The sequence below is a fragment of the Biomphalaria glabrata genome, chromosome 8 (genome assembly GCF_947242115.1).
Source record: "Biomphalaria glabrata chromosome 8, xgBioGlab47.1, whole genome shotgun sequence".
In the NCBI taxonomy this organism is placed as follows: Eukaryota; Metazoa; Mollusca; class Gastropoda; family Planorbidae; genus Biomphalaria; species Biomphalaria glabrata.
In genome coordinates, this window is record NC_074718.1 from 40,457,618 (window position 1) to 40,481,257 (window position 23,640).

General features: G+C 33.2%; 1 protein-coding gene across 2 annotated transcripts; it reads left to right on the plus strand.

The window, feature by feature from the left end:
* The first annotated feature begins 3,669 nt into the window (after positions 1-3,669).
* LOC106064600 (integrin-linked protein kinase-like) lies at positions 3,670-23,566 on the plus strand. Of its 2 annotated transcripts, XM_056037385.1 has the most exons (14): positions 3,670-3,804; positions 5,483-5,609; positions 5,787-5,952; positions 6,162-6,257; positions 6,443-6,539; positions 7,158-7,238; positions 7,434-7,519; positions 8,678-8,787; positions 9,140-9,267; positions 12,383-12,504; positions 13,475-13,546; positions 15,974-16,073; positions 17,639-17,769; positions 18,736-23,566. In XM_056037385.1, the coding sequence occupies exons 2-14, from the start codon at positions 5,521-5,523 to the stop codon at positions 18,886-18,888; spliced, it is 1,431 nt and encodes a 476-aa protein (XP_055893360.1). In that variant the 5' UTR covers positions 3,670-3,804; positions 5,483-5,520; the 3' UTR covers positions 18,889-23,566. The 2 variants fall into 2 exon arrangements, with proteins under 2 accessions (XP_055893360.1, XP_055893361.1); XM_056037386.1 differs by lacking the exon at positions 13,475-13,546 and having other exon boundaries at positions 3,671-3,804.
* Positions 23,567-23,640: the final 74 nt, after the last annotated feature.

Here is a 23,640-nt window from a genome sequence, read left to right on the forward strand (position 1 = left end):
TAAATATCATTAGTATTCATGCGATATTATTGTGTCACTCTGAAAAGAAGGCTAGTCCTACTTACTGGGTTTTGGATCACACACCACACACGCTAAAATATATATTCTCAGTCCTGCAAAATCTTCAGGTTTTTTTATTTTATTACTTCATTGAAAATTGCGTTTCGAAAGTGAAGTTTTGAGATGTTATACAGCCAAATATGATTAATAATAATGGCAATGTCTTCCATTTCAGAAGATTAAGGGTGAATGCATTGTTTCACATGACTATGCAAACCCAGTTGCCACCTACATATTTTTCCGCATCTCGTGCAGACAAAGCCGTTGCCCGCCAGAGGTGTATTTTTTTCTATCTTCTGCGTCTTTCTCCAACAAGGGCTTCTCTTTTGGTCTCAAATGTGATACCCGGGGTCTTTGTGAGAGCTCTCTAACTATCTCTTTCAGAGGCCATCTGATGTTAGCTACTTACCTCTATGCCAGTGAGGGCAAAATGGCGCCTGAGTTGATCTCGTGCAGACAAAGCCGTTGCCCGCCAGAGGTGTATTTTTTTCTATCTTCTGCGTCTTTCTCCAACAAGGGCTTCTCTTTTGGTCTCAAATGTGATACCCGGGGTCTTTGTGAGAGCTCTCTAACTATCTCTTTCAGAGGCCATCTGATGTTAGCTACTTACCTCTATGCCAGTGAGGGCAAAATGGCGCCTGAGTTGATCTCGTGCAGACAAAGCCGTTGCCCGCCAGAGGTGTATTTTTTTCTATCTTCTGCGTCTTTCTCCAACAAGGGCTTCTCTTTTGGTCTCAAATGTGATACCCGGGGTCTTTGTGAGAGCTCTCTAACTATCTCTTTCAGAGGCCATCTGATGTTAGCTACTTACCTCTATGCCAGTGAGGGCTGAATGGCGCGTGCTTCAATGTATCCCATGTATAGCGCAAATGTGTAAAATTATGACTCGTGATACGTGAAAAGAATAGTAGCAGTACTAATGTAAAGAGAGCTTCAAATTTGAAGACAGTCACAATTTGATAAAAGCGACTCTTGTTGCTATCCAAAAATAAGCTGAGCAGAACACGTGATCACACTTTTTGTAAGCAGACGATTGCAAAGTTATTGATCAAATTTACTTTTAAACAAAAATGTATATATGTGACGGCCTATGCCCAGTGGCATATTGAACACCACAACTCAGAGATGTAATTTAATGGAGCCCAATCTGGCCACATCAGCACCTATTGATGCCTGCAGCGGTGTTAAGCAGGTATGTGTGCTCGAACCTACTCTGACATATTCTTCTCCTGCCTACTGCATTATGCTTACAGCGACATCAACGAAGGTATATTTCTCCATAAGAGAACCTCTTGAATGTATTCCATTGAAGGCAAAAACCAAAGTTAGAAAGGTAGGATTACTAATCAGTGAACTTCTCCACAGTTTTGATGGTTATGGAGTGTGTGTGTTTCTATGGTGACGGTATGAAGAGGTTAGCGATTGGTTGTGAATGATGCAACATAGGTGGCATTGTCGTCATTCGGTCTTAGTTAGGACAGACGACTCCAGAACGGATACGATTACTAAAGTCTACTACATTTATTTCATTTTTCACAAATTGATTTTGTCTATATTATAAATAAAGTTCTATTTAGTTTTATTTAGAAATGGAAGTTATTCAAGTTATCAAATTTTATTAGTAAAGATATATCACGCCTACAACGGTTTAGTTGTCGACCATCAGTTTAGTGTTACAAGTCAACGACCGGTAACAATAAAATGATGCAGCTTTTGTTGCTGAATCTGCTAAGTGGCTTCAGACTCTGATTGACAAACATGTTAGCCAAAATACTAGTTCAGAACAAGTTTATAAAATAAAACATTAATTTATGAGGTCAAATCGACGATGGCATCGTCAAGTAGAAGAGAAAGTTAAAAAAAAAAAACAACACCACCAAATCTTATAGAAGATTATAGTCGTCCATTCTTATCTTATCTTATATAATACAGACGTTACTTTAAAAAAAGAAGATGATTACGTCCTACGCCTCATGCATCTAGTCATGCATATTAACCAATGACTTAAATTCAGCCAAGTCACTGGTTTTCCTGGCTAGCTCAGGCAACCCATTCCATGCTCTAATAGCACTAGGGAAGAAGGAGTATTTGTACAAATTTGTCCTAGCATATGGGACGAGGAATGTGCCTTTATCTTTGTGTCTTTCAGAGTATTTTATTAAATTTTGTTTTTGTATTTGAAGATTATGGTTCAGTGTTTTATGTATAATTGCTACTTTACTTTTGAGTCTTCTGTCCTGAAGGCTTTCTAAATTTAGTGATTTTACTAAAGGTGTTACTCTAGTCAAATGTGAAAATTCGTTTGTTATGAATCTCACTGCTCTATTTTGTGTCTGTTCCAGTTTTTTAATGTTTTCTTGAGTTGAGGGGTCCCAAACAGAGGATGCATATTCTATTCAAAGGGGAAGATAATTGGGTTCACATTTTTATCTACTTATAGACCTATAATACACGTTAAGGTTAATTAGAGACTTCAACTTTGTCTAATGGAACTTGGGAATAAGGAGCACTTGTACGAATTTGTCCTAGCATAAGACATAAGGATCTTATTTTTATTTATCTATCGTTTTGCATTTGAGAATTTTATTGGGTTGTGTTTTATTTATTATTGCTTCTTTGCTTTCTAGTCTTCTGTCCTGGTCAGGTACAGTACCCATTAGAGTTGGGTGGACTCAGGTTCAAAATTTGAAGATTTGAACCCAGGGTCCCAGGTTTTGGAAGCCAGGCGCTTAGCCACTCAGCCACAGCGCCCCCTCTATTATCCTGAACTACTTCAATCCATCAAATTGTCGTTAAGATGTAAGTTTCACCTGCATAGTTTGAGTTTTTAATCTGTGTAACTGGTTTAGCCTACCATTTCCATGTAACTTATCTTATAAATTACAAGAGTTTCTTCGAAAGATGTAGGCTACGCCTATCCATGAGTCAATCTAGTCATGCATGTTAATCAGTGACCAAGTAGTTGGTTTTCATAATTTAGGTAACGCACTTTCATCCCATGCTCTAATGGCATTAAGGGAAAGGAACACTTGTAAAAATTTGTTCCAGTAAATGGAATTTAAAAAAAAAAAAAAAAAAGAATTGGCCTAGGTAATGTTCCAAATCATCAAATGTGCTTTCATCATTGTGATTTCTGGGTATTTTATTAGGTTTCTTTTTTGCTAATATATATATATATATATATATATATATATATATATATATATATATATATATATATATATATATATATATATATATGTACAATTATTTATTTATTATTTGCACACACACACACCATAAAACTCATAGACCTAGCATATTTCCGCCAATTCTTCGTAGTTGTAGTGTACTGTACACTCCTTACAGTAGTAGACTACTACAGTACCAAGCACTAGATCTAGGTTCGAAACAGGACTTGATTTCATTACTCACTGTTTCCTTTTTCGGATAACCGGGCTTACTGTTAACGATGCCTGGTTGACGAGTACCTTAAATCTAATAACTTGATTAATTTAAAAATCTGTTTAATGGAGTAGAAAATATAATTCAACTCAGTAGAATTTTTATTTTGTTTTGAAATATTAATCTTGAATTTTCGACTAATATAAACATTTTTTAAATAATTTCTAAAATAAAATCTGAATTACACAGATTCTAGATATATATTTTTTACGATAGAGTGTTTTTCATTGTTTACGAAATCTGGCAAATATGTCCTCTGGGTTTGTTGACTAATAGTAGTAATAGGAAATAAGAAATTTGGTAGGTTTTGTTTTTTTTTCACAAAGGTTCTAGATCTATATTATTATAGTCTGAAAATTATATCTACTTTAATTTTGTATAGATCTAGATCTGTATGTTGTTATTGACCAATTCTCATGTGTCTAAGTCTAAATGTTTGTAGTCAGTGTAACTCAGTAACTGAGTCTGACAGTGACAGTGAGTCTCGACTGAGACGTGTAGAACTGTAGACTGTAGACAGTCACAGTGTTGACTCAGTGTAGTGTAGTGTATCATCACAGTCACAGTATCAGTGTAGACTTGTAGACTACTCATCTTTAATTTTAGTTGTAAACTCAAAACTCCGTCGACTCATAAACATACTTGATACTATTACTAATAACTAATGATTGTAAATCTTAAATGATACTTCTAATCTACTCTAGTCTATCAGATCTCTATCTAGATCTAGAATCTAAATAATCATGATAAATAATGACAGATAATCAATACATAGACTCTGAGTACTCTGAGAGTTGATAGAGTCTAGAATCTAGATCTAATCAGTCTAATGACATGAAATAATATATTAATATAATGAATAATGATTTATAGATGATAGTGATAAATTTATTAAAAATAAAAATGATAATTTATTAAAAATAAAAATGTTAATTTATTTAGAATTCTAGAGATCTAGAGTTACTCATACTCATTACTCACCATCGGCACTATGACTATCTAGATTATAGATCTAGAATCTAGATCTATCATGTAATGTAGACTACAGACTAGTGAGCAGTCACCCCTGCCCTAGAGTTCTAGAGACTTTCTGGACTTAGATAAGTCTAGATCTAGACATTCTAGGTCTAATATGATAATATATATATATAGAATTATAGAGTCTAGAAATCTAGAGGGAGTAGAGACAAGTCACTAGACTTTTAGTCACTCTATTAGTTAGATCTATATTTAATAGATTTATATATAAGTCTACTAGATATTACCACTATATAGTATATAGATTTCATACTGTGTCTTGTGATTATGTGTAGATACATGTGTAGTCTATATGTTTTTTAACTTTTCAAACAAGTACACATGCATGCAATTCAAAAGTTTAATGTCTGAATTTTATCATAGCTGCACAAACCCCTTTTATATAAAAATGAATTACAAACTTTGATTGCTATCAAAACTTGCACAAAAGCTGCAAATATTGCTCTATCCATAGCAACAAACAAATACAACACAGGTAGTATGTTTATTGAAATAATGAATGTTGAACTTGAACATTTCATTTTAGGTAAAAATCTGCTTGCACGCCTAAGTCACTCCGAGTAGGCTTTACACACATATATGTGCAGATCAGAACAACTTGGTCCCATTTCTGAATTCTGGACCAGCATCACAAGTCTACTTGGCTGTGTGCCGTTTTCTCTGACTGTGGTCTTAAAATAACAGCAGGTTCTGTGCGGCTGGTTTGGGCTTGTGATTTATCTTCAGTTCTGAAGGAACATCCGAAACATGAAAAACAAAACAAATAATCCAAACTGAATACCACACAACCAGACATTCAATATATCTAATGAATAACATTTTAAGAATAGCTTTCAAATCATGCAGTATGAAGTAAACAAAACCTAGGGTTACAATTAAATTAAATGTCTTGAGATAAAAATATTGAAATTGAAATTTCATACACTTTGCTTGCTTGCAGAATACTGGTACCTTTCTTTATAAACTCAAAAGTTGACAATGGATGACATTTTTTCACAAGTGAGAGAAGGGAACGCCTTTAATGTGCGTGTGTGGCTGGACAACACAGAAAATGATCTCAATAAAGGGTATTACATATGTAGAAGAAAGTTTACTAAACACTTTGTATGTTATCTAACCCAGTTATAAATCATTGTAATCACACATAAGTTTTGAATAGATGACTAATTAATAAACTCTTCCTTTGACAACTTGAAATAACATTATTGCTATTGATGTAACGTTTCATTTATTCTGGTGTCTAGAGATGACCACAGGTTTAGCCTTCTTCACTGGGCTGCTCGTGAAGGGAGAGACAATGTTGTAGAGATGTTGATTAAAAGGGGTGCCAGGATCAATGCCACCAACATGGGAGATGACACCCCGATTCATCTGGCTGCTGCTCATGGTCATAGGGAAGTAGTCATCATGGTAAGTGACCTCATTGACAATAATCTTTTACATGTGAATATTCAGAAATATACATTTAAATACCAGAACCATTTTCAAATGAATTTTACTACTCATTCTGTTATAGAGTTTTAGATGTCTTTCTTTGTAGACCAGCATAGTCAATACATTTGGTGATGTTCCTCTTGACAAGTGCAAGCCTTATTATGCTTCTTACTTTTTTTTTCTAGTTATTACAAAACAAAGCTAACGTCAATGCCATCAATGAACATGGGAACACTCCATTACATTACGCTTGCTTTTGGGGATTTGAACAGATTGCAGAGGTAATGAGAATCATTCTTTTATTACATCAACTTCATTAAAGGGTTTTCGCTTTTAAAACATGGACCAGATATTAATATAAGAACTGAACTGATAATTTTTTATTTTTTTTTAAAGTGTTAGTATAGTAAAGGTAGATTAGTCAAAGTTGAATTTCACTAAATCATTTTGCTACTCAATTTTGCAGGACTTGGTCAACTATGGGGCTCTGGTCAGCATAGCCAATAAATTTGGTGATGTTCCTCTTGACAAGTGCAAGCCTTATCTGGCCAAAATTCTGAAAGGTAAAACTAATATGTATTTATATTATCATATGTCTGATTTTAGGACTGGCCAAATTGAACAGAGTAAGGAAGGAAGTCCTATATTTCAAAATTATTTTTTAATTAAAATAATGTTTTTATTTTAGCTTTATAGTATCATTTAGTGTTACAGAATAATATTGGCTCAACTCTGTGTTCATTTATCAGAGTTCCTTTCAAACTGGAAAAAAAGTTTAAGATTATGGGTATTAGGCAGCTTGTATCACACTGTGCCATGCTCTGGCAGACCATGTGACTTTTCTGACCTCAAACTGTATTGGCTACTGACATTCCGTCTCAATGTGTGTGTGGGGGCAGCAGTGTTTCAACCATAGCCAATTCCCATAATCTCATCTCTTTCTTCACAGGATGAGTCATAGTAGTCTTACGATTAAAGGAGGCCTATATGTTTCGCATCTTCAATTCAATGTGTCGTAAATATTATATTTATATACATACATTTTGTATATTAAGGCATTCACTGCTTTTATTTCTATAAATTTTTTATTTTTTTTTACTTTCCCAGTTTCTTAAGGCTAAACTACATTGGTTGGTTTTTAGTCTTATTTACATAATTGTTATGACCTTGCTTTGTTTTAGACCGAGCTGTCACATTGGGTCAAGACTTGAGTAGAATACCTTTCAAGGACAGGAGCTGGCTGGGATACAAGACACGCAGCAGTAAGTACAGTTTTGATACTCCAACATTTTGAACGTAATTTTTTTAGCCAATGTAATTGTTGCTTATTTATCAATTTTATTGTTGTACTCACATCTGTCTGAAGTAAGTTTTATGTGCTTCCCTTGCACACTGATGTAACGTTGAAAGATATATTTTTTAAAAAATGTGTTGTTCTTATTGGTTTCTACTCACAGGAGATGCAATTTTGTCCAGACACACTGGTATTGACATCAAAGAACTGCAACTGGTTGGACACATTGCTAAGACACACTCAGGGGAGGTAAGTGACTTGTGTTTCATATGATAGAAACTTTTTTTTCTAAAAGAGCATGATAGAAACTTTTTTTCTAAAAGAGTGTCAACTATTAAATATTACTACCTCTTGAGGAAATCATTACTTTCATAAAGTAAATGTAAATATGATGGCTCTAAACCAGTGATGCCCAACCTAATTCAGTCTGCTGGCCATTTTTATTTCAAACACTAGTGTCCCGGGCCACATGATGGAAAAAATACAAAAACTTAATGAAATTGACCTGAACCTATTTTATTTCAAACCCGAGGATCTAGTACATTACATTAAATTATTGGGAGATTTGAATTTTCTCTTTACATTTCAAAATATTGGCGTAAGTTCTGTTTATAGTTTGTTGTTCTTGTTTTTAAAAAAAAAACAGCCAGACTCTTTATAAAAACAAACATGTTGGCTAGCAATGGTATCATGTTGTACAAAAAAAAGTAAAGATCCGTTCACTTTTTCTAGTGGATTTTATAGTCCTGTTTCATGAACTCACAAATGTTAAATGCCTTGGTAGTAATTCATTAGAAAAAGCAAGGGCCCTAACGTAGGTAAAGATACATTTTGAACATTTTTAGAGGGGGGGAGGGGGATTTTTTTATATTTAGTGCAGACGTTTCGACGGGCCGGATGAATAAAGTCCTTTCTCATCCAAAAATCAGTTACTCTGCTATCCTTAGTCATAAAATGTATTTCAAGTGTATCATCATTTATTTCCTGATTATTAATTCGTTTTAGAATTTAACTCCATAATTGCTAAAAAAATTTGGAGGGATTATCATACACCAGTAAGAAATACAGAAAAAAAAAGTTCTACTTATTAGATTTTTAACATTCAAATCAGAATTTTTTTTTTGTTAAAAAGGCATTTTTTTTTAGTCACAGGAGCTAACAAAACCTAGAAAATAAGTGATAGTAATTTTATTTTCCTGCCTGTTATATGTTTCGGTGACTTTCAATTAAAAAATGCTAGTCATGTACTGTAATTCTTGGCATACTAATCCCACTCATCAGGCTACTAAACAAGGTATAGAATGTCAAAAATTATTTCATACAAGCCAATACCATTTTTCTCTTTCCTAAATAGCAAAGAAAAAAAAACAACTTTGCTATAAGAATAAGGTCTTTTTCTGTTTTCAGAATTGGAGAGGTACGTGGCAAGGAAATGAAATAGTGGCTAAAATTCTCAGCATGAAATCAATCTCCGACAGAAACATCAGAGACTTTAAGGAGGAGTTACCAAAACTTAGGTAGACAGTAAAAAGAAATACATTGGTCTTTAAAGATTAACAACAGTCATATCAAAATGTTTCATTATTACTAGCAAGATATATATATATATATATATATATAAAGTTTTAATTTCATCCTTTTGTTACTTTTTTGGGTGGTAATGTTGGAATTTAACAACTATAATGATAAAATAGCTTTAACAATAATAGCACTATTTACCTACTTAACAAAATCACTTGTGCTACTTTAAAACATTTATTGAATTTATTTATTAACATTTATATTTTACATTCTTCTATACCGGTATCTGAAATATTCGTTTAAAGAAATAGGGAAATTATTGTTAACTGAATTTGTTTATCTGGCCAGGATCTTCAATCACCCAAATGTTTTGGCTGTCCTTGGCTGCTGTGTGCCTAAAGATATTCCAGACTTGGTGGTAATCAGCCAGTTCATGCCATTTGGCTCACTCTACAACACACTGCATGGAGAATCTGGTAAATAAAAAATACAAATTTTCTTTTTTTAACTTTCATTACTCTCCATCTGTTGTTTACATTTAAAACAGGAAGTAAATTATTTTTTTTTGTGAGTTCAGTTCGATAAACTATGACATACACAATGGCAAAATGATTTAGAATCTCACCAACAAACTCCCAGCAATTTAAAGTAAAAATTACCAATTAATGTGTAAACATGATGTTGGTATTTTACAACTATAACGATAATATTGAAGGTTTTCAAGTTCAACTAAGCAATGTCAAGGACACTAAATTGACCCTCCTCTGAATAAAATATAAGAAGTACCGGTACTAAAATTCTTAGTGTATTTTTTATGAATGCACTAAACAAAAATACTTTTTTAAATTTTATATGACAGAAGATATTCTACAACTTAATTCATATTATAATCAGGGTTCGTAGCGCTCCTAAAAACTCCTAAAATCTCCTAAAAAATGAAAAGTCTCCTAAAATCCTAAAATTCTCCTAAAAATTGCAGAAAGTCTCCTAAAATTTTGTCCACTCTCCTAAAATTTTTACCCAATATTTAAAAAAAATAAATCTTACTAATTTCTTGCTAAAAATGTGAGGGGAAAAACAACAGCGTAACTAGGCATTCTGATCGCATGACCTTACGGGCTGGCTGTGTTAATGAGCTGACCAGTGACTCGTCTACACCGCCTTTCACCCACTTGTGAATCGCGACCTCGTGATTGAAGATGGCCTTGGATCAAGCAAGCATTTCACCTGGCAGTATTTTTCTGAAGTCATTTATTGTTACCACTAAAGACGCGCTAGATCTAGTCTGTAGTGACTATTGCCTATAATTAGAGCAATTACAAGACTAATTTGTAGGCTACACTCCTCCGGGCCCTCCCTCACCTAAAATCTTCTTGTTGTAAGTGTAAGACTAAGAGTGACTTCGCGTGGAAAGTCCGTAAATCTTCTAGATCTAGCTAGTATCTAGTAACTGTAATAGTATCTAGATTTAGATTTAGATCTAATTTAGATCTAGTGAAGATAATTCTCTCCTAACCTGAAAACTCCGTGAATTTTTGTCAATTTAATGATCTCGATACATCTAATGTCTAGATTACTCTAGAAATACGCTAGATTCTAGATTTATGCTAAATCACTTTGAGTCTAGTGAAGATAATTAGCACAAAGAAGTGAAAAGCCCGCAAATTTAGACTCTAGATCTACGGTATATCCAGTGAAGATAATTCGCATACTGCCGCGAAAAGTCCGCAAATTTTAGTGACTTAGAACTAGATTCTAGATCTACGGTATATTCAGTGAAGATAATTCGCACACAGCCGCGAAAAGTCCGCGAATTTTAGTGACTTATGTCTAGACTCTAGATTTACTCTAAATCACTAGAATCTAGTGAAGATAATTCTCACACAGCCGTGAAAAGTCCGCAAAATTTAGTGACTTAGAGTTAAAGTCCGCGAATTTTAGCGAATCAGCTTTATAGTCTAGATCTTCTGTAAATTTAGTGAAGATAATATTCACACAGCAGTGAAAAGTCCGCGAATTTTCGTGACTTTGATCTAGACTCTAGATTTACGCTAAATCACTAGAATATATATAGTGAAGATATTTCTCTCACATCCCTGAAAAGTCCGCGAATTTTAGTGACTTACATCAAGAGTCTAGATCTACTGTAGATTTAACGAAAATATTTCTCATACAGCTGTGAAAAGTCCGTAAAAATTATTTCACTCGTAAAAAGCCAGGGAAACTATATGGTTGAAAATGATTCTGCTAGGAAAAAAAACGCGAATAGGTCTAACCCCCCCCCCCCCCCCCCCCCCAAATCCAAAAGCCATTTTTTAGTAAGCAAATGTCAACTAAACATTCAAATAGGCCAATATTGCCCTATATATTACTGGCTCTGTTTATGAAAAGGATTTAAGTTAACTAATAGAAGAATAAAACATTACCTCAAATGCACACCATGACTCTAGTATCTATTAGATACACATAGGAACTAAAAATGTACATTTCCATCACAGAGAATATACATCATGAATAAGGCATCTCTAAGAATGTTTCTTATTTAAAAAAAAATGGAAAAGTAACCATTTGTAATGTTTTTAAATAAATCTTTGAAAAAAAATGGTTGTTTGAGGTTTTGGGATGACAGTCAAGTTGTTACTAGATTAAAAGATAACTTTCATTACATTTTCTGTGGACATACCACAGCTGATAACATTGTTTCTGTGGCATATTGGCAAGATATTTATTATTTTATAAATCAAATAACAATATTTGATTTGATAAATGCTTAGTTTTGTGTATGTTTTACTATGTATCACACACACGGATAGGAAACACACACACACATCATACATTTCATCCTTAAAAAACCTCCTAAAATCTCCTAAAATTTTGTCATGGAAAAGTGCTACTAACCCTGTATAATTTATAATATAATAAATTGCTAATAAATCTCTAGATCTAGTTTTTAAATGCAATGCTATTCTTTTCAGATATCTAATGTAAAAAGGTCTAATATTTATAGCTTATTATTTATTTTTATTGTTGTAAATGATAGACATAGTCTACATATCTAGATCTATGTAGGTTTTTTAATTTATTGACATTATTAAACTAAACTGAGAAGTTTTCATTTGAAATCAAACTAGAACTGGATTCTTTTCTTGTTAATATCTCAAACATCAAAATTGATCTTCATTTTTACTTATGACCACTAGTTAGTTGCCCTTTTGTATTGAAATAAGTTTTGAGTTTATTTTGTGCTACAAATGAAAGAGCTTGGGAAACTTGAGTCTGTGGTGCTGAATACTACACAATAAATGTCACATTGCTTTTTAGAAAACAAAGTTTATCAACACTTCCTTGACTTTGTCTGTCAGACACACCACTACAGATACACCCCTACAGACACACCACTACAGACACACTTGCTGTTTATAGTTTTTCTGCCATGTATAAAATCACCATTAGACACTACTACCACTATTAACTGACCCAAATCATAAAAATCAAGGAAATGTTCCATGCTACTTAATTGTCAAGTTTCAAACAACTATGAAAATAATGATTTAACACAAGTTTTTTTTTTTTTTTTGTAACCCTACACAGGGATCGTAGTTGATCAGAACCAGGCTTTGAGGTTTGCCATTGACATTGCTCGCGGTATGGAATTTCTTCACTCAATGGAACCTTTGATCCCAAACTTTATTTTGACAAGCAAACACGTCATGGTACAGTACTTTCATTATTTGTGTTTTCATTGACCAAATCTCACTTTTTGTGTTTTTTTTATTGTTTTATCTCAAGTTTCCTTGCACTTTTCATTCCTATAGTTCATCTCTGTTATCAAGTATTGTTATTCATTCTCATTTACTTGTAGACTTCACACCCAATGCACATTTATAAATAGTTATTCTCTACACTAATTGTTCTATTGCACTATTATCCTTTTATTTAGTTGTTTTTGTTTTTCAATCCATTCATTGTCTTTTAAAATTCTTTTCACCTTAAAAACAAAATGCAGTTCACTCTTATTAGTCTAACACTTCATAATTTGACACTGTCAGTTATCTGATGCGTCACACACATAAATTCATGTAATTAATGTTTACTGTAGTGCATATATTTTTTAGAATGTAGGTAGGCCTAAATTAAATTTTAGGACAATATGTGAAAGCTGAAGTCATAAATTATGATATGACATTTCCATATTAAAATGAGTCACAGAGCCATCCATCATATGTGTCACAGAGCCATCCATCATGTGTGTCACAGAGCCATCCGTCATGTGTCATTTCCATGTTAAAATAAATTAGAGCCATCCACCAAGTGTCATTTCCATATTAAAATGAATCACTGAGCCATCCATCATCTGTCATTTTCATGTCTAAATGAATCACTGAGCCATCCATCATCTGTCATTTTCATGTCTAAATGAATCACTGAGCCATCCATTATCTGTCATTTTCATGTCTAAATGAATCACTAAGCCATCCATCATCTATCATTTTCATGTCTAAATGAATCACTGAGCCATCCATCATCTGTCATTTTCATGTCTAAATGAATCACTGAGCCATCCATCATCTGTCATTTTCATGTCTAAATGAATCACTGAGCCATCCATCATGTGTCATTTCTACATTAAAACAAGCCACAGAGCCATCCATCATGTGTCATATTAAAATGAGTTTTCTCTAGATTGATGAGGACCTGGCTAAAATAAATGTGGATGATCCCAAGTACACATCAGGGGACCCAACCCTGAATGGGGTAATCATGCACTTGCCTGCGTAGTCTACTCAAAAAAAAATTTTTTTGTGTTGCGGTGCTCCTTGATTTAATACTGTCTTAGTAGGCTACTAAAGTTTTCTGTAAACAATTATCTACTAAACCCTTAAGCTACACAATTCTGTCTGCCTTTGTTTACTAATCCTTTAGAAGTACATCTTTAGTCTTTCAGTAGTAAGACAGTTGTAGTGCTCTAGTAGTTATATTCTCTCTTTAAGTCATTCAGTTCATATGTTTCGTTCATGTAGTCAAAGAATCTGTTTATAAAAGAATATATATAGCAAAAATGCTTTGTTTTAATTTATTAGCAACTTCTTGTTGCTTCCTTTCTTTCCCTTTTTTTAAAAAAAAACAAGCACTTTTTCTCTAAATTTCAGATAGAAGCTAACTTCTGTTGGTCTCAGGGTGTTGACAATAGACTACTTCTTGCTACTTGCTCAATGCTTCACTGTTTTACTTATTTTAGCTGTGATTTAAAAAAAAAAATATTTTACAGAACTAAATGACTGAATGTCATTTTATTTTAAGAGATTTTAATTCTAGTCCTACCCAGTTAATTTAGTTTTTTTGTGCAAAAGGTGGTGCTGATTTTATTGCATATAATATTGGGGATTAAAAACTTAACTAGTGCATTAGTTTTGAACTTCACATGCTGGTAATGATATTCACTCTTTATAGAGTTAACTCTCTTAGAATTTTGATGAATAGATTTTAAAAAATAGAAAAAGAATGTAAGGTTGGATATTTTTTTAATGTGTTTTTATCAATGAAATTTAGTAAGCTTTATTGTTAGAAAGCTAACTAGATAATGATAATGCTGACTATAATTTTGTAATTGTTTTCATTTTAATAGTCGAATGTTTTAGAATAATTTGATCCTGCAATTTATTAAGTAGCACCATGACAGAATTTACATTGAGATAGGAAGGAAGATAGGGAGTGTTAATTATTTTTCACTTTTTAGACTGCCATTGGGGAACATTTACTATTAGGCACTTTTCAAACATTACAAATAAGACAACACACTTTTTTTTATTAGACTTAGAACGAAAGTCATTGAATTGTTGGCTTATGCCTATTTTATATTTTTTAATACTCTTGTTGGTACTTATACCAATTTTATTGTATTCAAAAAAAAAAATCTTGCTGTTTCCATTTCTTATGAGCACTTTTTTTTTTTTCAGTTTGCTGAATTACTTATTTTATAAAAAAACTGTTTTGATTGATTCAGTACTATTAGTGTGAAGCATGAACTATTTAATATTCAGTGTCTTGTTATGCAAGATTGTAATCTGAGTGTATCTTATAGTGGGGTGCAAGTGTCCTGCTAGTGTCTAGACTGGTTATTCAAAGTAACCTCTTTGTTGATGTGTTGACATCTTAGATACTAATTAGCACAGTTGTATTGATCATATTATTGTCTGTTTTATGCTGCGGTACTAGTCTTTGTTATTTGGATACTTACTTGACAACAAATTGTATTTAATTATAAAATGATCTCTTTGCACTGATCTAGTAATCTGATGAGAATTGTTAAACCTTGAGAGCAAAGCAACATGGTTTAAGTGCTCTACATAGACTTTAAGATACCTGGTACAGTACACCAGTATGAGATGTACCTGTATTTCCGTGTGATCCTTAGCGAGCTGTTGGTTTTGAACTGAGAATTTATCAAGCTCGTTTAGACCTTTACAGATTATTGGTCTTTTTTTTTTCTTTCTAATTAGTCTCTATTTTATAATATTCTTGATCTGTTCTACATTTCTCTAGGTGCACAAAATCAATTTTGTTTAATATGGCATAAAGAAGAGCAAGCAAGGCAATCATTGTGTTAGGAATCATTTAAAACTCTTAAAAAATGTGGTTTCCTAATGGTATCTGTCAAAAAGTATACTAGCCATTTTGCCTATAAACTTTGAATTTCAAAAGTCAAATTGGTCCTGGGCATTAATTAATAATACATGATACATGTTTTTAAAATTACTTTTTTGTAGCTCTTCTTTCTTGCTATAGCTTGCTCAGTACCCTTTGGTCCAAATAATTCTTTAGTGGGCGTGTGGAGAAAGAGATCATCTGGGAGGTTTAGGCACTCAGCAGACATAACTCAGCTTGAGTTGAGATTTGAACTCAAGCTCCCTTGATAAGGTAGCCAATCGGCTTATACCACTGAGCCACACTTGCCATCTTCAGTTATGGCATCATCAGTGTGGTATCTTGACTAAGTAATTACAGATGGTGAACAGAAATCAAAATGTAACATTACAAGGTCCTCAGGGCTTAGTCTTAACTAACAACTTCACTGATATATCCATTTTATGCTATCTATTGACTTTAATAACAATATAAAATTCATGCCCTATTCTTTCTAGTGTGTACATTAATTGATGGCTAACATTGACTTTGTTCTAGATTGATGAAGATTTAACTGCCAAGATCAACATGGCAGACTACAAATTTTCTTTCCATGAAAAAGGAAAACTCTTCTCTCCAGCTTGGTGTGCACCTGAAGGTAAGGACAGAGTTTAGTTCATACGCAGGCATCAATGAACTGAAAGCAAGACAGTTTTATTTCATGCGTAAGCATCAATGAATAAATTGAATGTGATAAAAGTTTATTTGGCATAGGCATCAATTTATAAACTGAAGGAAATACAGATGTAAGCATCATTTGATAACCTGGAGGTAAAACAGATTTACTTCATGTGAAGGAATCAATTATTAACTTGAAGTTTATACAGATTTGTATCCTGCATAGGTATCAATTAATAACCACACTATGAAATTCATAGCTATCAGTTTTTGTTACATTGATTCTAGGTATAGTATGGTGAGCATCTTGACCAAATCAAATATTTAAACATAGATACAAGGTGCAAAATTACCAACATGTTGACTAAGTAAATTATTGTATCATTGATCCTAGGCTCTAAATTGCCAACAAGCTGACCAAGCATAATATTCTAACATTGATTTGATGTGCTAAATTGACAACATGTTGGCCAAATCAAGCAATGAAACATGGATTTCAGGCACACAATGGCACATGCTGATGAAATCAAATAGTATAACAAAGATATTAGATCCTAAATAACCAATATGCTGACCATACACAATATTGAAGTATGTATTCTGTGTGTAACTGAATGTCTGTGAACAGAGATTTGGCATATACACACGAATAAGACTTTCTTATTGTTGAAGTAAACAATTCCATTGTAAACTGAAATGTGTTTCAATATGTAGTAAGTGACTATAAAGACATTTTTAAATTTAGCTTATGCATGACTCTTCGCTATATTTTTTTTTTTAAATGTAAACACCTTAGTTGTGCTGATAAGCAAGAGCTAGAGACAGTCTCTTTTTTTTTTAAATTAAGTTCCAAAATCAGTAGTTGTAGGTAGGCTATGACTTGGAGCTGAGACTTATTGGTTCTTAACTCTCCAATAGCTAACCTTCACCTATCTGTTGACCATCTTTTTCCATTCCTCTCTGTCTTTTGATTTGGATAGAATTTTTTTTTAATGGCAGCCCCATCCAGTCTCTTATGTTGTCTTCCTATTGCTTTCTCTGTCTGCCTCCTCTTCTTTTTCCTTGTTCTTTTCCCTGAAGGAAGGTCTTTGCAAGCCCTGAGGACCTTTTAATGTATATATATATATATATATTAGTATTGTTTTATAGTTTTAGTTTGTGTTTTTTTACAGTACTGGTAGTTAGCAGGTCATCATGGGGTCCAGTTGCTGTACTAATCCTGTCTCTAATCTCTTCATTTGTGGTGCTGAGTTTGTATGTTATACCTAGGACCACTAACTATTAATCTAGCCCCAACCTGACACACTTTTTAATCCTAGTGAACCTTTGTTTGTTTTGTGGTTTGTAACTCCCCCCCCCCCCCCCCCCCCCCCCCCCCAAATTATCTACTATTACCCCCCAGCTACCATTGTTGGACTTGTAGAAAGTATGCAACACAAACAGGGTTACTCTTTTGTTTACTTCTCAGTCCTGTTTCTGTATCCTGTTTTATGTTTTAAGAATTTCATAATCCAATACATGTAAGTGTTATTATTTGTTTTTCAGCCCTGCAGCGTGCCCCTGAAGACATCAATGTGAGAGCTGCTGACATGTGGAGCTTTGCCATCTTGCTCTGGGAACTGGAGACCAGGGAGGTTCCTTTTGCCGAGCTAGAGCCTATGGAAATTGGAATGAAGGTTAGCACCGCCTCTGTCAGATGTTTGCATAGAAATAGAATATCTAACCGTATCTTAGCTATAGTCACTGGAAATCATCTCTGTTTCTGTTCTTTCATTAAGATTCCATTAACACTCCCTGGATGACAAAGTGGTCATCATAGAACCACGATGGACGAACTATATATATTTATATATATATATATATAAGATTCAGAATTATTTGTTTCATTTCCCCCCAACCCCTGTTTCTGTTTCTATAGGGCAGAGAATGTAGCTCATCTGTTTCTATGTCCTTTACTTTCCTACTTTAAACTTAGGTACCCATTAAAGTTGTGTGGACTCCTCCTAAATAGGCAGTCAACAGAGTAGAATGTTGAGTGTTAGGCCAGTGCTTAGAAATCCTACAGCAATAACATCTGGTTTCACATTTAGTTTATAACAAGTTTTCTATAGATATGTTCTATTTACTAAGAGACTTTTGAGATGAGTTTTTGGCTTTATGACTTTAAATTTTTTTTTTTTTTTTTTTGCTTAAACAAAATGTTTTGTTTTCAGGCTAAGTGGCCAGTAACTGGACAAAACAGGCCAGAAACAAACTTAGTCATTATTTGTTTTACTTATTATTTTAATTTAATCTTAACATATCTTTAACCTTGAATTATAGCAATGGGGACATGGTGGTTAAGTGGTAAAGCACTTGGCCTCCAAACCCTGGGTTTTAGGTCTCAAATCTTGGTGAAGACTGGGATTTTGAATTACAGGATTTTTAGAACGCCTCTGAGTCTACCCAATTCTTAGGACATTAGTTTGGGCAAGTAAAGACTGTTGATTGTTTTGATTGTCATATGGCACCTTCGTTAACAGTCAGTCATAGAAACAGGTGTTTTTACATCATCTGCCCTACGCATCAAAATGTCAAAGCGTACTTATTTTAGGGTTATTCGAATTTCGAAAAATACTTTAAAGTGTTTTATTTCAACTTAGGTTGCACTAGAAGACTTGAGAATATCAATACCTCCTGGCATATCCAACCACATGAACAGGCTGATCAAGATCTGCATGAATGAAGAGCCAGGGAAGAGGCCCAAGTTTGACATGGTCATCCCTATCTTGGAGAAGATGAAGCTGTCTAGCTAGAGTGCTTCCCCTTGGTCTGAATAACCCACTTGTTCAGGAAGGAGTGTACCATTATTACCAGTGTATTTATTGTATCAGAAATACCTACTGCTTCTTACAGTGGCAGTGATGTACGTACAAACTAAAGTGTTTTTTATTTGTTTCACTTGTAAAGTAAAAAAAAAATAAGAAAAGGGAGAAATATGAGTTCTTTTTTTTTATGTGTTAACTCCCTTTTTTTTTTCAAGGTGCTATTGTAATGGGATGTGCTTTCAGCCCATTACCTTCTTCTTTGAGTGTGATATCTATGTTGTTGTATTATTTAGCAAATAATAGAGACCTCTGAAGTACCTGCATAATTATGAAAAGCTAATTCAAGATACTGTCAGTAATCTTGTAGCTGTCCTCCTTGCTGGGATATTTTTTATGAAGAATTTGAGTTTTCAAACTTTTTCACTCAAGATTTGTCTTGAGTCAACCCTATCCCCAAACTCCAATGATAAGCTTAAACGCCGAAACTCTTCTTTCTTCGAAGAGAATGTTTTGTTAAGTTAATGTCAGATATTTTTTTTCTACTAAAGTGCTCCATGCTCCCTGTTTTTTTTTTGTTTGACTGCCAGCTTCATAAGTTCACCTTCCATTTGTTGTATTATATGTAGATATTGTAGACATGTTCAGGAACAACAGTAGCTCTGCGTTGTTGTTACTACATTCTGACCTAAGGGCTCAATGCAGACTTTTTTTGTCTTCCAGAATTTCTTGATCTTTTCATTTCCCATTGGTTCTTCAATTTCCTCGCAATTCTCAATTAGTTCATTCAAAGCGCTTTCCTTGTAGCTTTCATTTTGATCATTCAAGGTACCTTCTGTGCATCTACCACTTGATTCCCATTCTCAGATGATATGTATTTATATAAAAAAAAAAATATTGCATGCTTAGGACAGGGTTGGCCTTAGGTAAATAGACGCCGTAGGCAAAGTGAATTTGGTGGCCCGAAATGAAACAGAAATAATTAAAACTAAAATGACAGAATTACGCAAGTTATTGAAAACCTACCTGTATTCAAATCTAAGCCAATGATTAACTGAAATTCATAAAGATCTATTTCTATAGTTGTAACAGAGTTCCATAAGCTTCTTAAACATACTCATGCAGATGTCTTAAACCTTCAACATACCAGACTCGTAATAAAGTTTCGACCTTCTCACCCAAAGGAAGTAACAAGTGTCTTCTAGCATATGTAGTCTAACAAGTGTAAAAAACTTATGTCTTTGTCTAGACTTAGAGCTAGGCTTGTTAACATAGAGCTCTGCTACGTTTAAGAATTGATCCAAGTTTTAAAATTTACAAAAATAGTTTTTTAGTCCTCTGCAAGGCCCCCATCAATTGGATGCCCTAGGCCTCTGCCTAGTTTGCCTATACCTAAGGCCGGTCCTGCTTCAGATTATTTTTTTATCATGCTACCAGAATACGAAGCTTATGTTATTTAACTTGTGTACTCTCATATTGTTTGTATGACTAAAAGTCTTATTATTGTGTATGTATTTATATTACAAATAAACTGATCTCTATAAGGAGATAATTTGAATTGATATTTCTACCAGTAACACTACAAATTATCTTGTCATTTTCTGTGCGGCAGACTCAATTATTATTTGTTACGACAGGCAGGCTTACTTATTTTCTGCCTGTCTAAACTATTTAAATGGAGGTGAAAGACCTATAATTAATTCTTTACATTATTCAGTCACATATTATAGTTGTGTTTGTGGACTAGTTAGGACTGCCATAGTGTTTGATTCATATATATGTTGATATCACAGTTGAAGTCACATTTGTTGCATACAAAATGGGGTTTAGGTCATGCTTTGCTTCTGTCCTGAACCTTTAACAGTTTTCTGATAATCTACAATTCTGTGAATTTACAATCAAATGTCCATTCATAATTATATTATTTTTATTTGTGAATATTGAAGTAAAGTGTATTTATTGCAACTTTAATCATTGACTAAACTCTTAATGCTTATGCTCTCTACAAAGTTTAGGTCTACTAGGGTTAGGATCATGTTTATGTCATGTAGACTAGCTGACTGATGTCACATTTTTGATGTTAACTTTGAACATCACACTTTGTACTTTTCCATTTTGTATCTTAAATGGTTAGAAAAAAAAATGTTTCTATTCCTACGCCCAGCACCTTATTTAGGCCATTCATTTGTAGACAACATAGTATAGAATATGCTATATAACATCACTTTCGATTTAAAAAAAAACACAAACTTTGACAAATCTTATCTTGTTTTAATAAGCTCTCCAGAAGTGTACATATAATTCATTTACTTACAAGAGATTCTTTTTAAATATGAATGTCCAAAGACATTATTCTAATCTAGTCCTTTTATAGACTTGGTTCAGTCATTCCCACCAAAAACAACAAACAATGTATTTTTTTTTTCTTCTTTGAGATTTTCAGTTGTTTACATCTTGGTATAAATGTTGGACAGAATGGAAGAATCACAAGCCTTTTATTGCAAGCTTTGTTTGACTCTGTCTTGGTTGTGTTTAGATATAGACCTAGGTTGATGTTTGACAGACTTTTTTTTTTTTTTTTTGTTATTGAATAGCAATAATTCTGTATCTTTGTATGTACTTTGTATGTATTGGAATGTGTTGGCTTTGTTGGTGTGTCTGTGTATGTTTTAAATAGAGACCACCACATAAATAGTTCGAACATTTCTAAAATTCCTGTCAGAAGGGATCATTTTAATGTCAGATAAAGAGTTCGAGCTAGCATGTTGCTGTTGAATACAATATCTTAATAGTAACTCAACTGATTTTGTCAGTTATAGGTTGTTTTTTTTTAAATATGTGTTGACATATTTTGTGTTATGTTTGAATTTAAATCACATTGATTAATTACACTTTTATATAGTCACTAATTGGTCACATGTTCATATCAACTGGTTCAAACTGTTGTATTTTTAGCTGTTTGTGAAGTAGAGCAAACCTTTCAATAAAAAGAATAGTACATGAAGTAATACATTTTATGTTTAAACATTTCTATCGTTGTGTGACTAGATCTGATGCCTGCAGGACCAGTAAGTCAATAGAACAGTATTTCATGTTGTATTATGACTATTCATTTGTCAGTGAACAGGGGGTTGGTAGACAGAAAAGAAGGCGGGGGGGGGCTCAAGGAAATTTTTTTTGGGTGTTGAGTAGGTCACATTTTTTGGAACGTGACTTCTGCAATTGTTTTGCCTTTAATAAGAGAATGTAAGTCTGATTAAATTTTCTGAGTCAAGATCAAATTGTACAGACTCTGAGGGTATTCTTTTTACCTGTGTGTGTCTCAAGTACTTATAGGAAGTAGGTGGACATGATAATATCCTGGGATTTAAACCTCAATTTCACAAGCAGTTCACTTTTATTTTCATCCTCTTCCCCCCCCCCCCCCCCCCCCCCCAAACCAAAAAAAAAATACCACCCATCATCTGCCAACTAGAGTTTAAATAATTACAAACTATAACAATTCTTTTTTTTTTTTTTTTTTTTTTGTTTCATTTGTTTCACCCACCATCTGCCAACTAGAGTTTAAATATTTATAAACTAAAATGATGATTATGTTTTTGGTTTCATTTGTGTTCCAACAGTAGCTTAGTCTTGCTGTGTCTGCTGCATTCTGTCAAATGGTATTTCAGGAATGATCTTTCTGCTTCTTCTGTAACAACTTGCTATGTGTTCATTGTTACACTTCTTAAAGCTCAGCAAATAGTTTACAATTACAGATGGTCCAAGTCTTAGTTCAGTTACATTTCAAATTGGGTGTGCAATGCAATACTTTATTGACATGCTTGTTACTGTTAAGGATTTTTGTTTATGTAATACTGGTATACACTCTAGGAATATGCCTTTTTGTTATGTAAAGATTTTAATTAAATCAAGCATTTTAAAACTTAAACCTTTTTTTTGTTTAATGTGAATAAATCATTACATAACTAATATGCTAAGGGAGATAGAAATAAGCACAAAGGATGATCAACATTTTATTCTGTATTTCTCTCCCCTTTATAACAAGACAATTTTCATATTTATATAGATGTAATAAAATATATATTACAATTCCCAATGTTGTTAAATGTTGGAGGTAGAAAACTCAAACCTCAAAGCACACTTCATGGTCCCAGTAGTTTACTGTGCCATTTACACTCTTTTTATTTTCAAATTGGTCTGTGACCATAGAGTGGCTACTTCTTGTTGAGATTAAAACTTTGTTCTAAATAATAGTTGACAGTAACATGAGTTATCCTTTACAAGTCTATATAGATGTCACAATAGATGTATAGCTATGTCACAATATATGTATACTTGACTAAATATCTCAATATTAATACATTATTTGTGGTAACCAAAAATGTATAGTTGTATTTTTTTTAGCCTAATTATTTATAGAATTTTTGTTTTGTTTTGGAAACCAAGTTTTTGTTTTGTAGAAGAGCTGTGCTTATGTTACAAATCTATTTTGTAGTGGTTTCTCTGCCTTATATTCTGTACATGATTTCAATAGAACTGCCTTACATTAATACATTATATATATATAAAGACATATACAAGTCTGGATGTTTTTGTATGGTCATAAATTTTGTACCAAAAGTATTTGCTGCTAGTAAATAAATTATTTTTTTTTTTGGCTTTAAAAGATTTGTTTGTGGATTTTAATGTCTGTTTGTTGTGTGTGCAAGAATCTTGCATGGTGCCCCAACAGTCCAACAG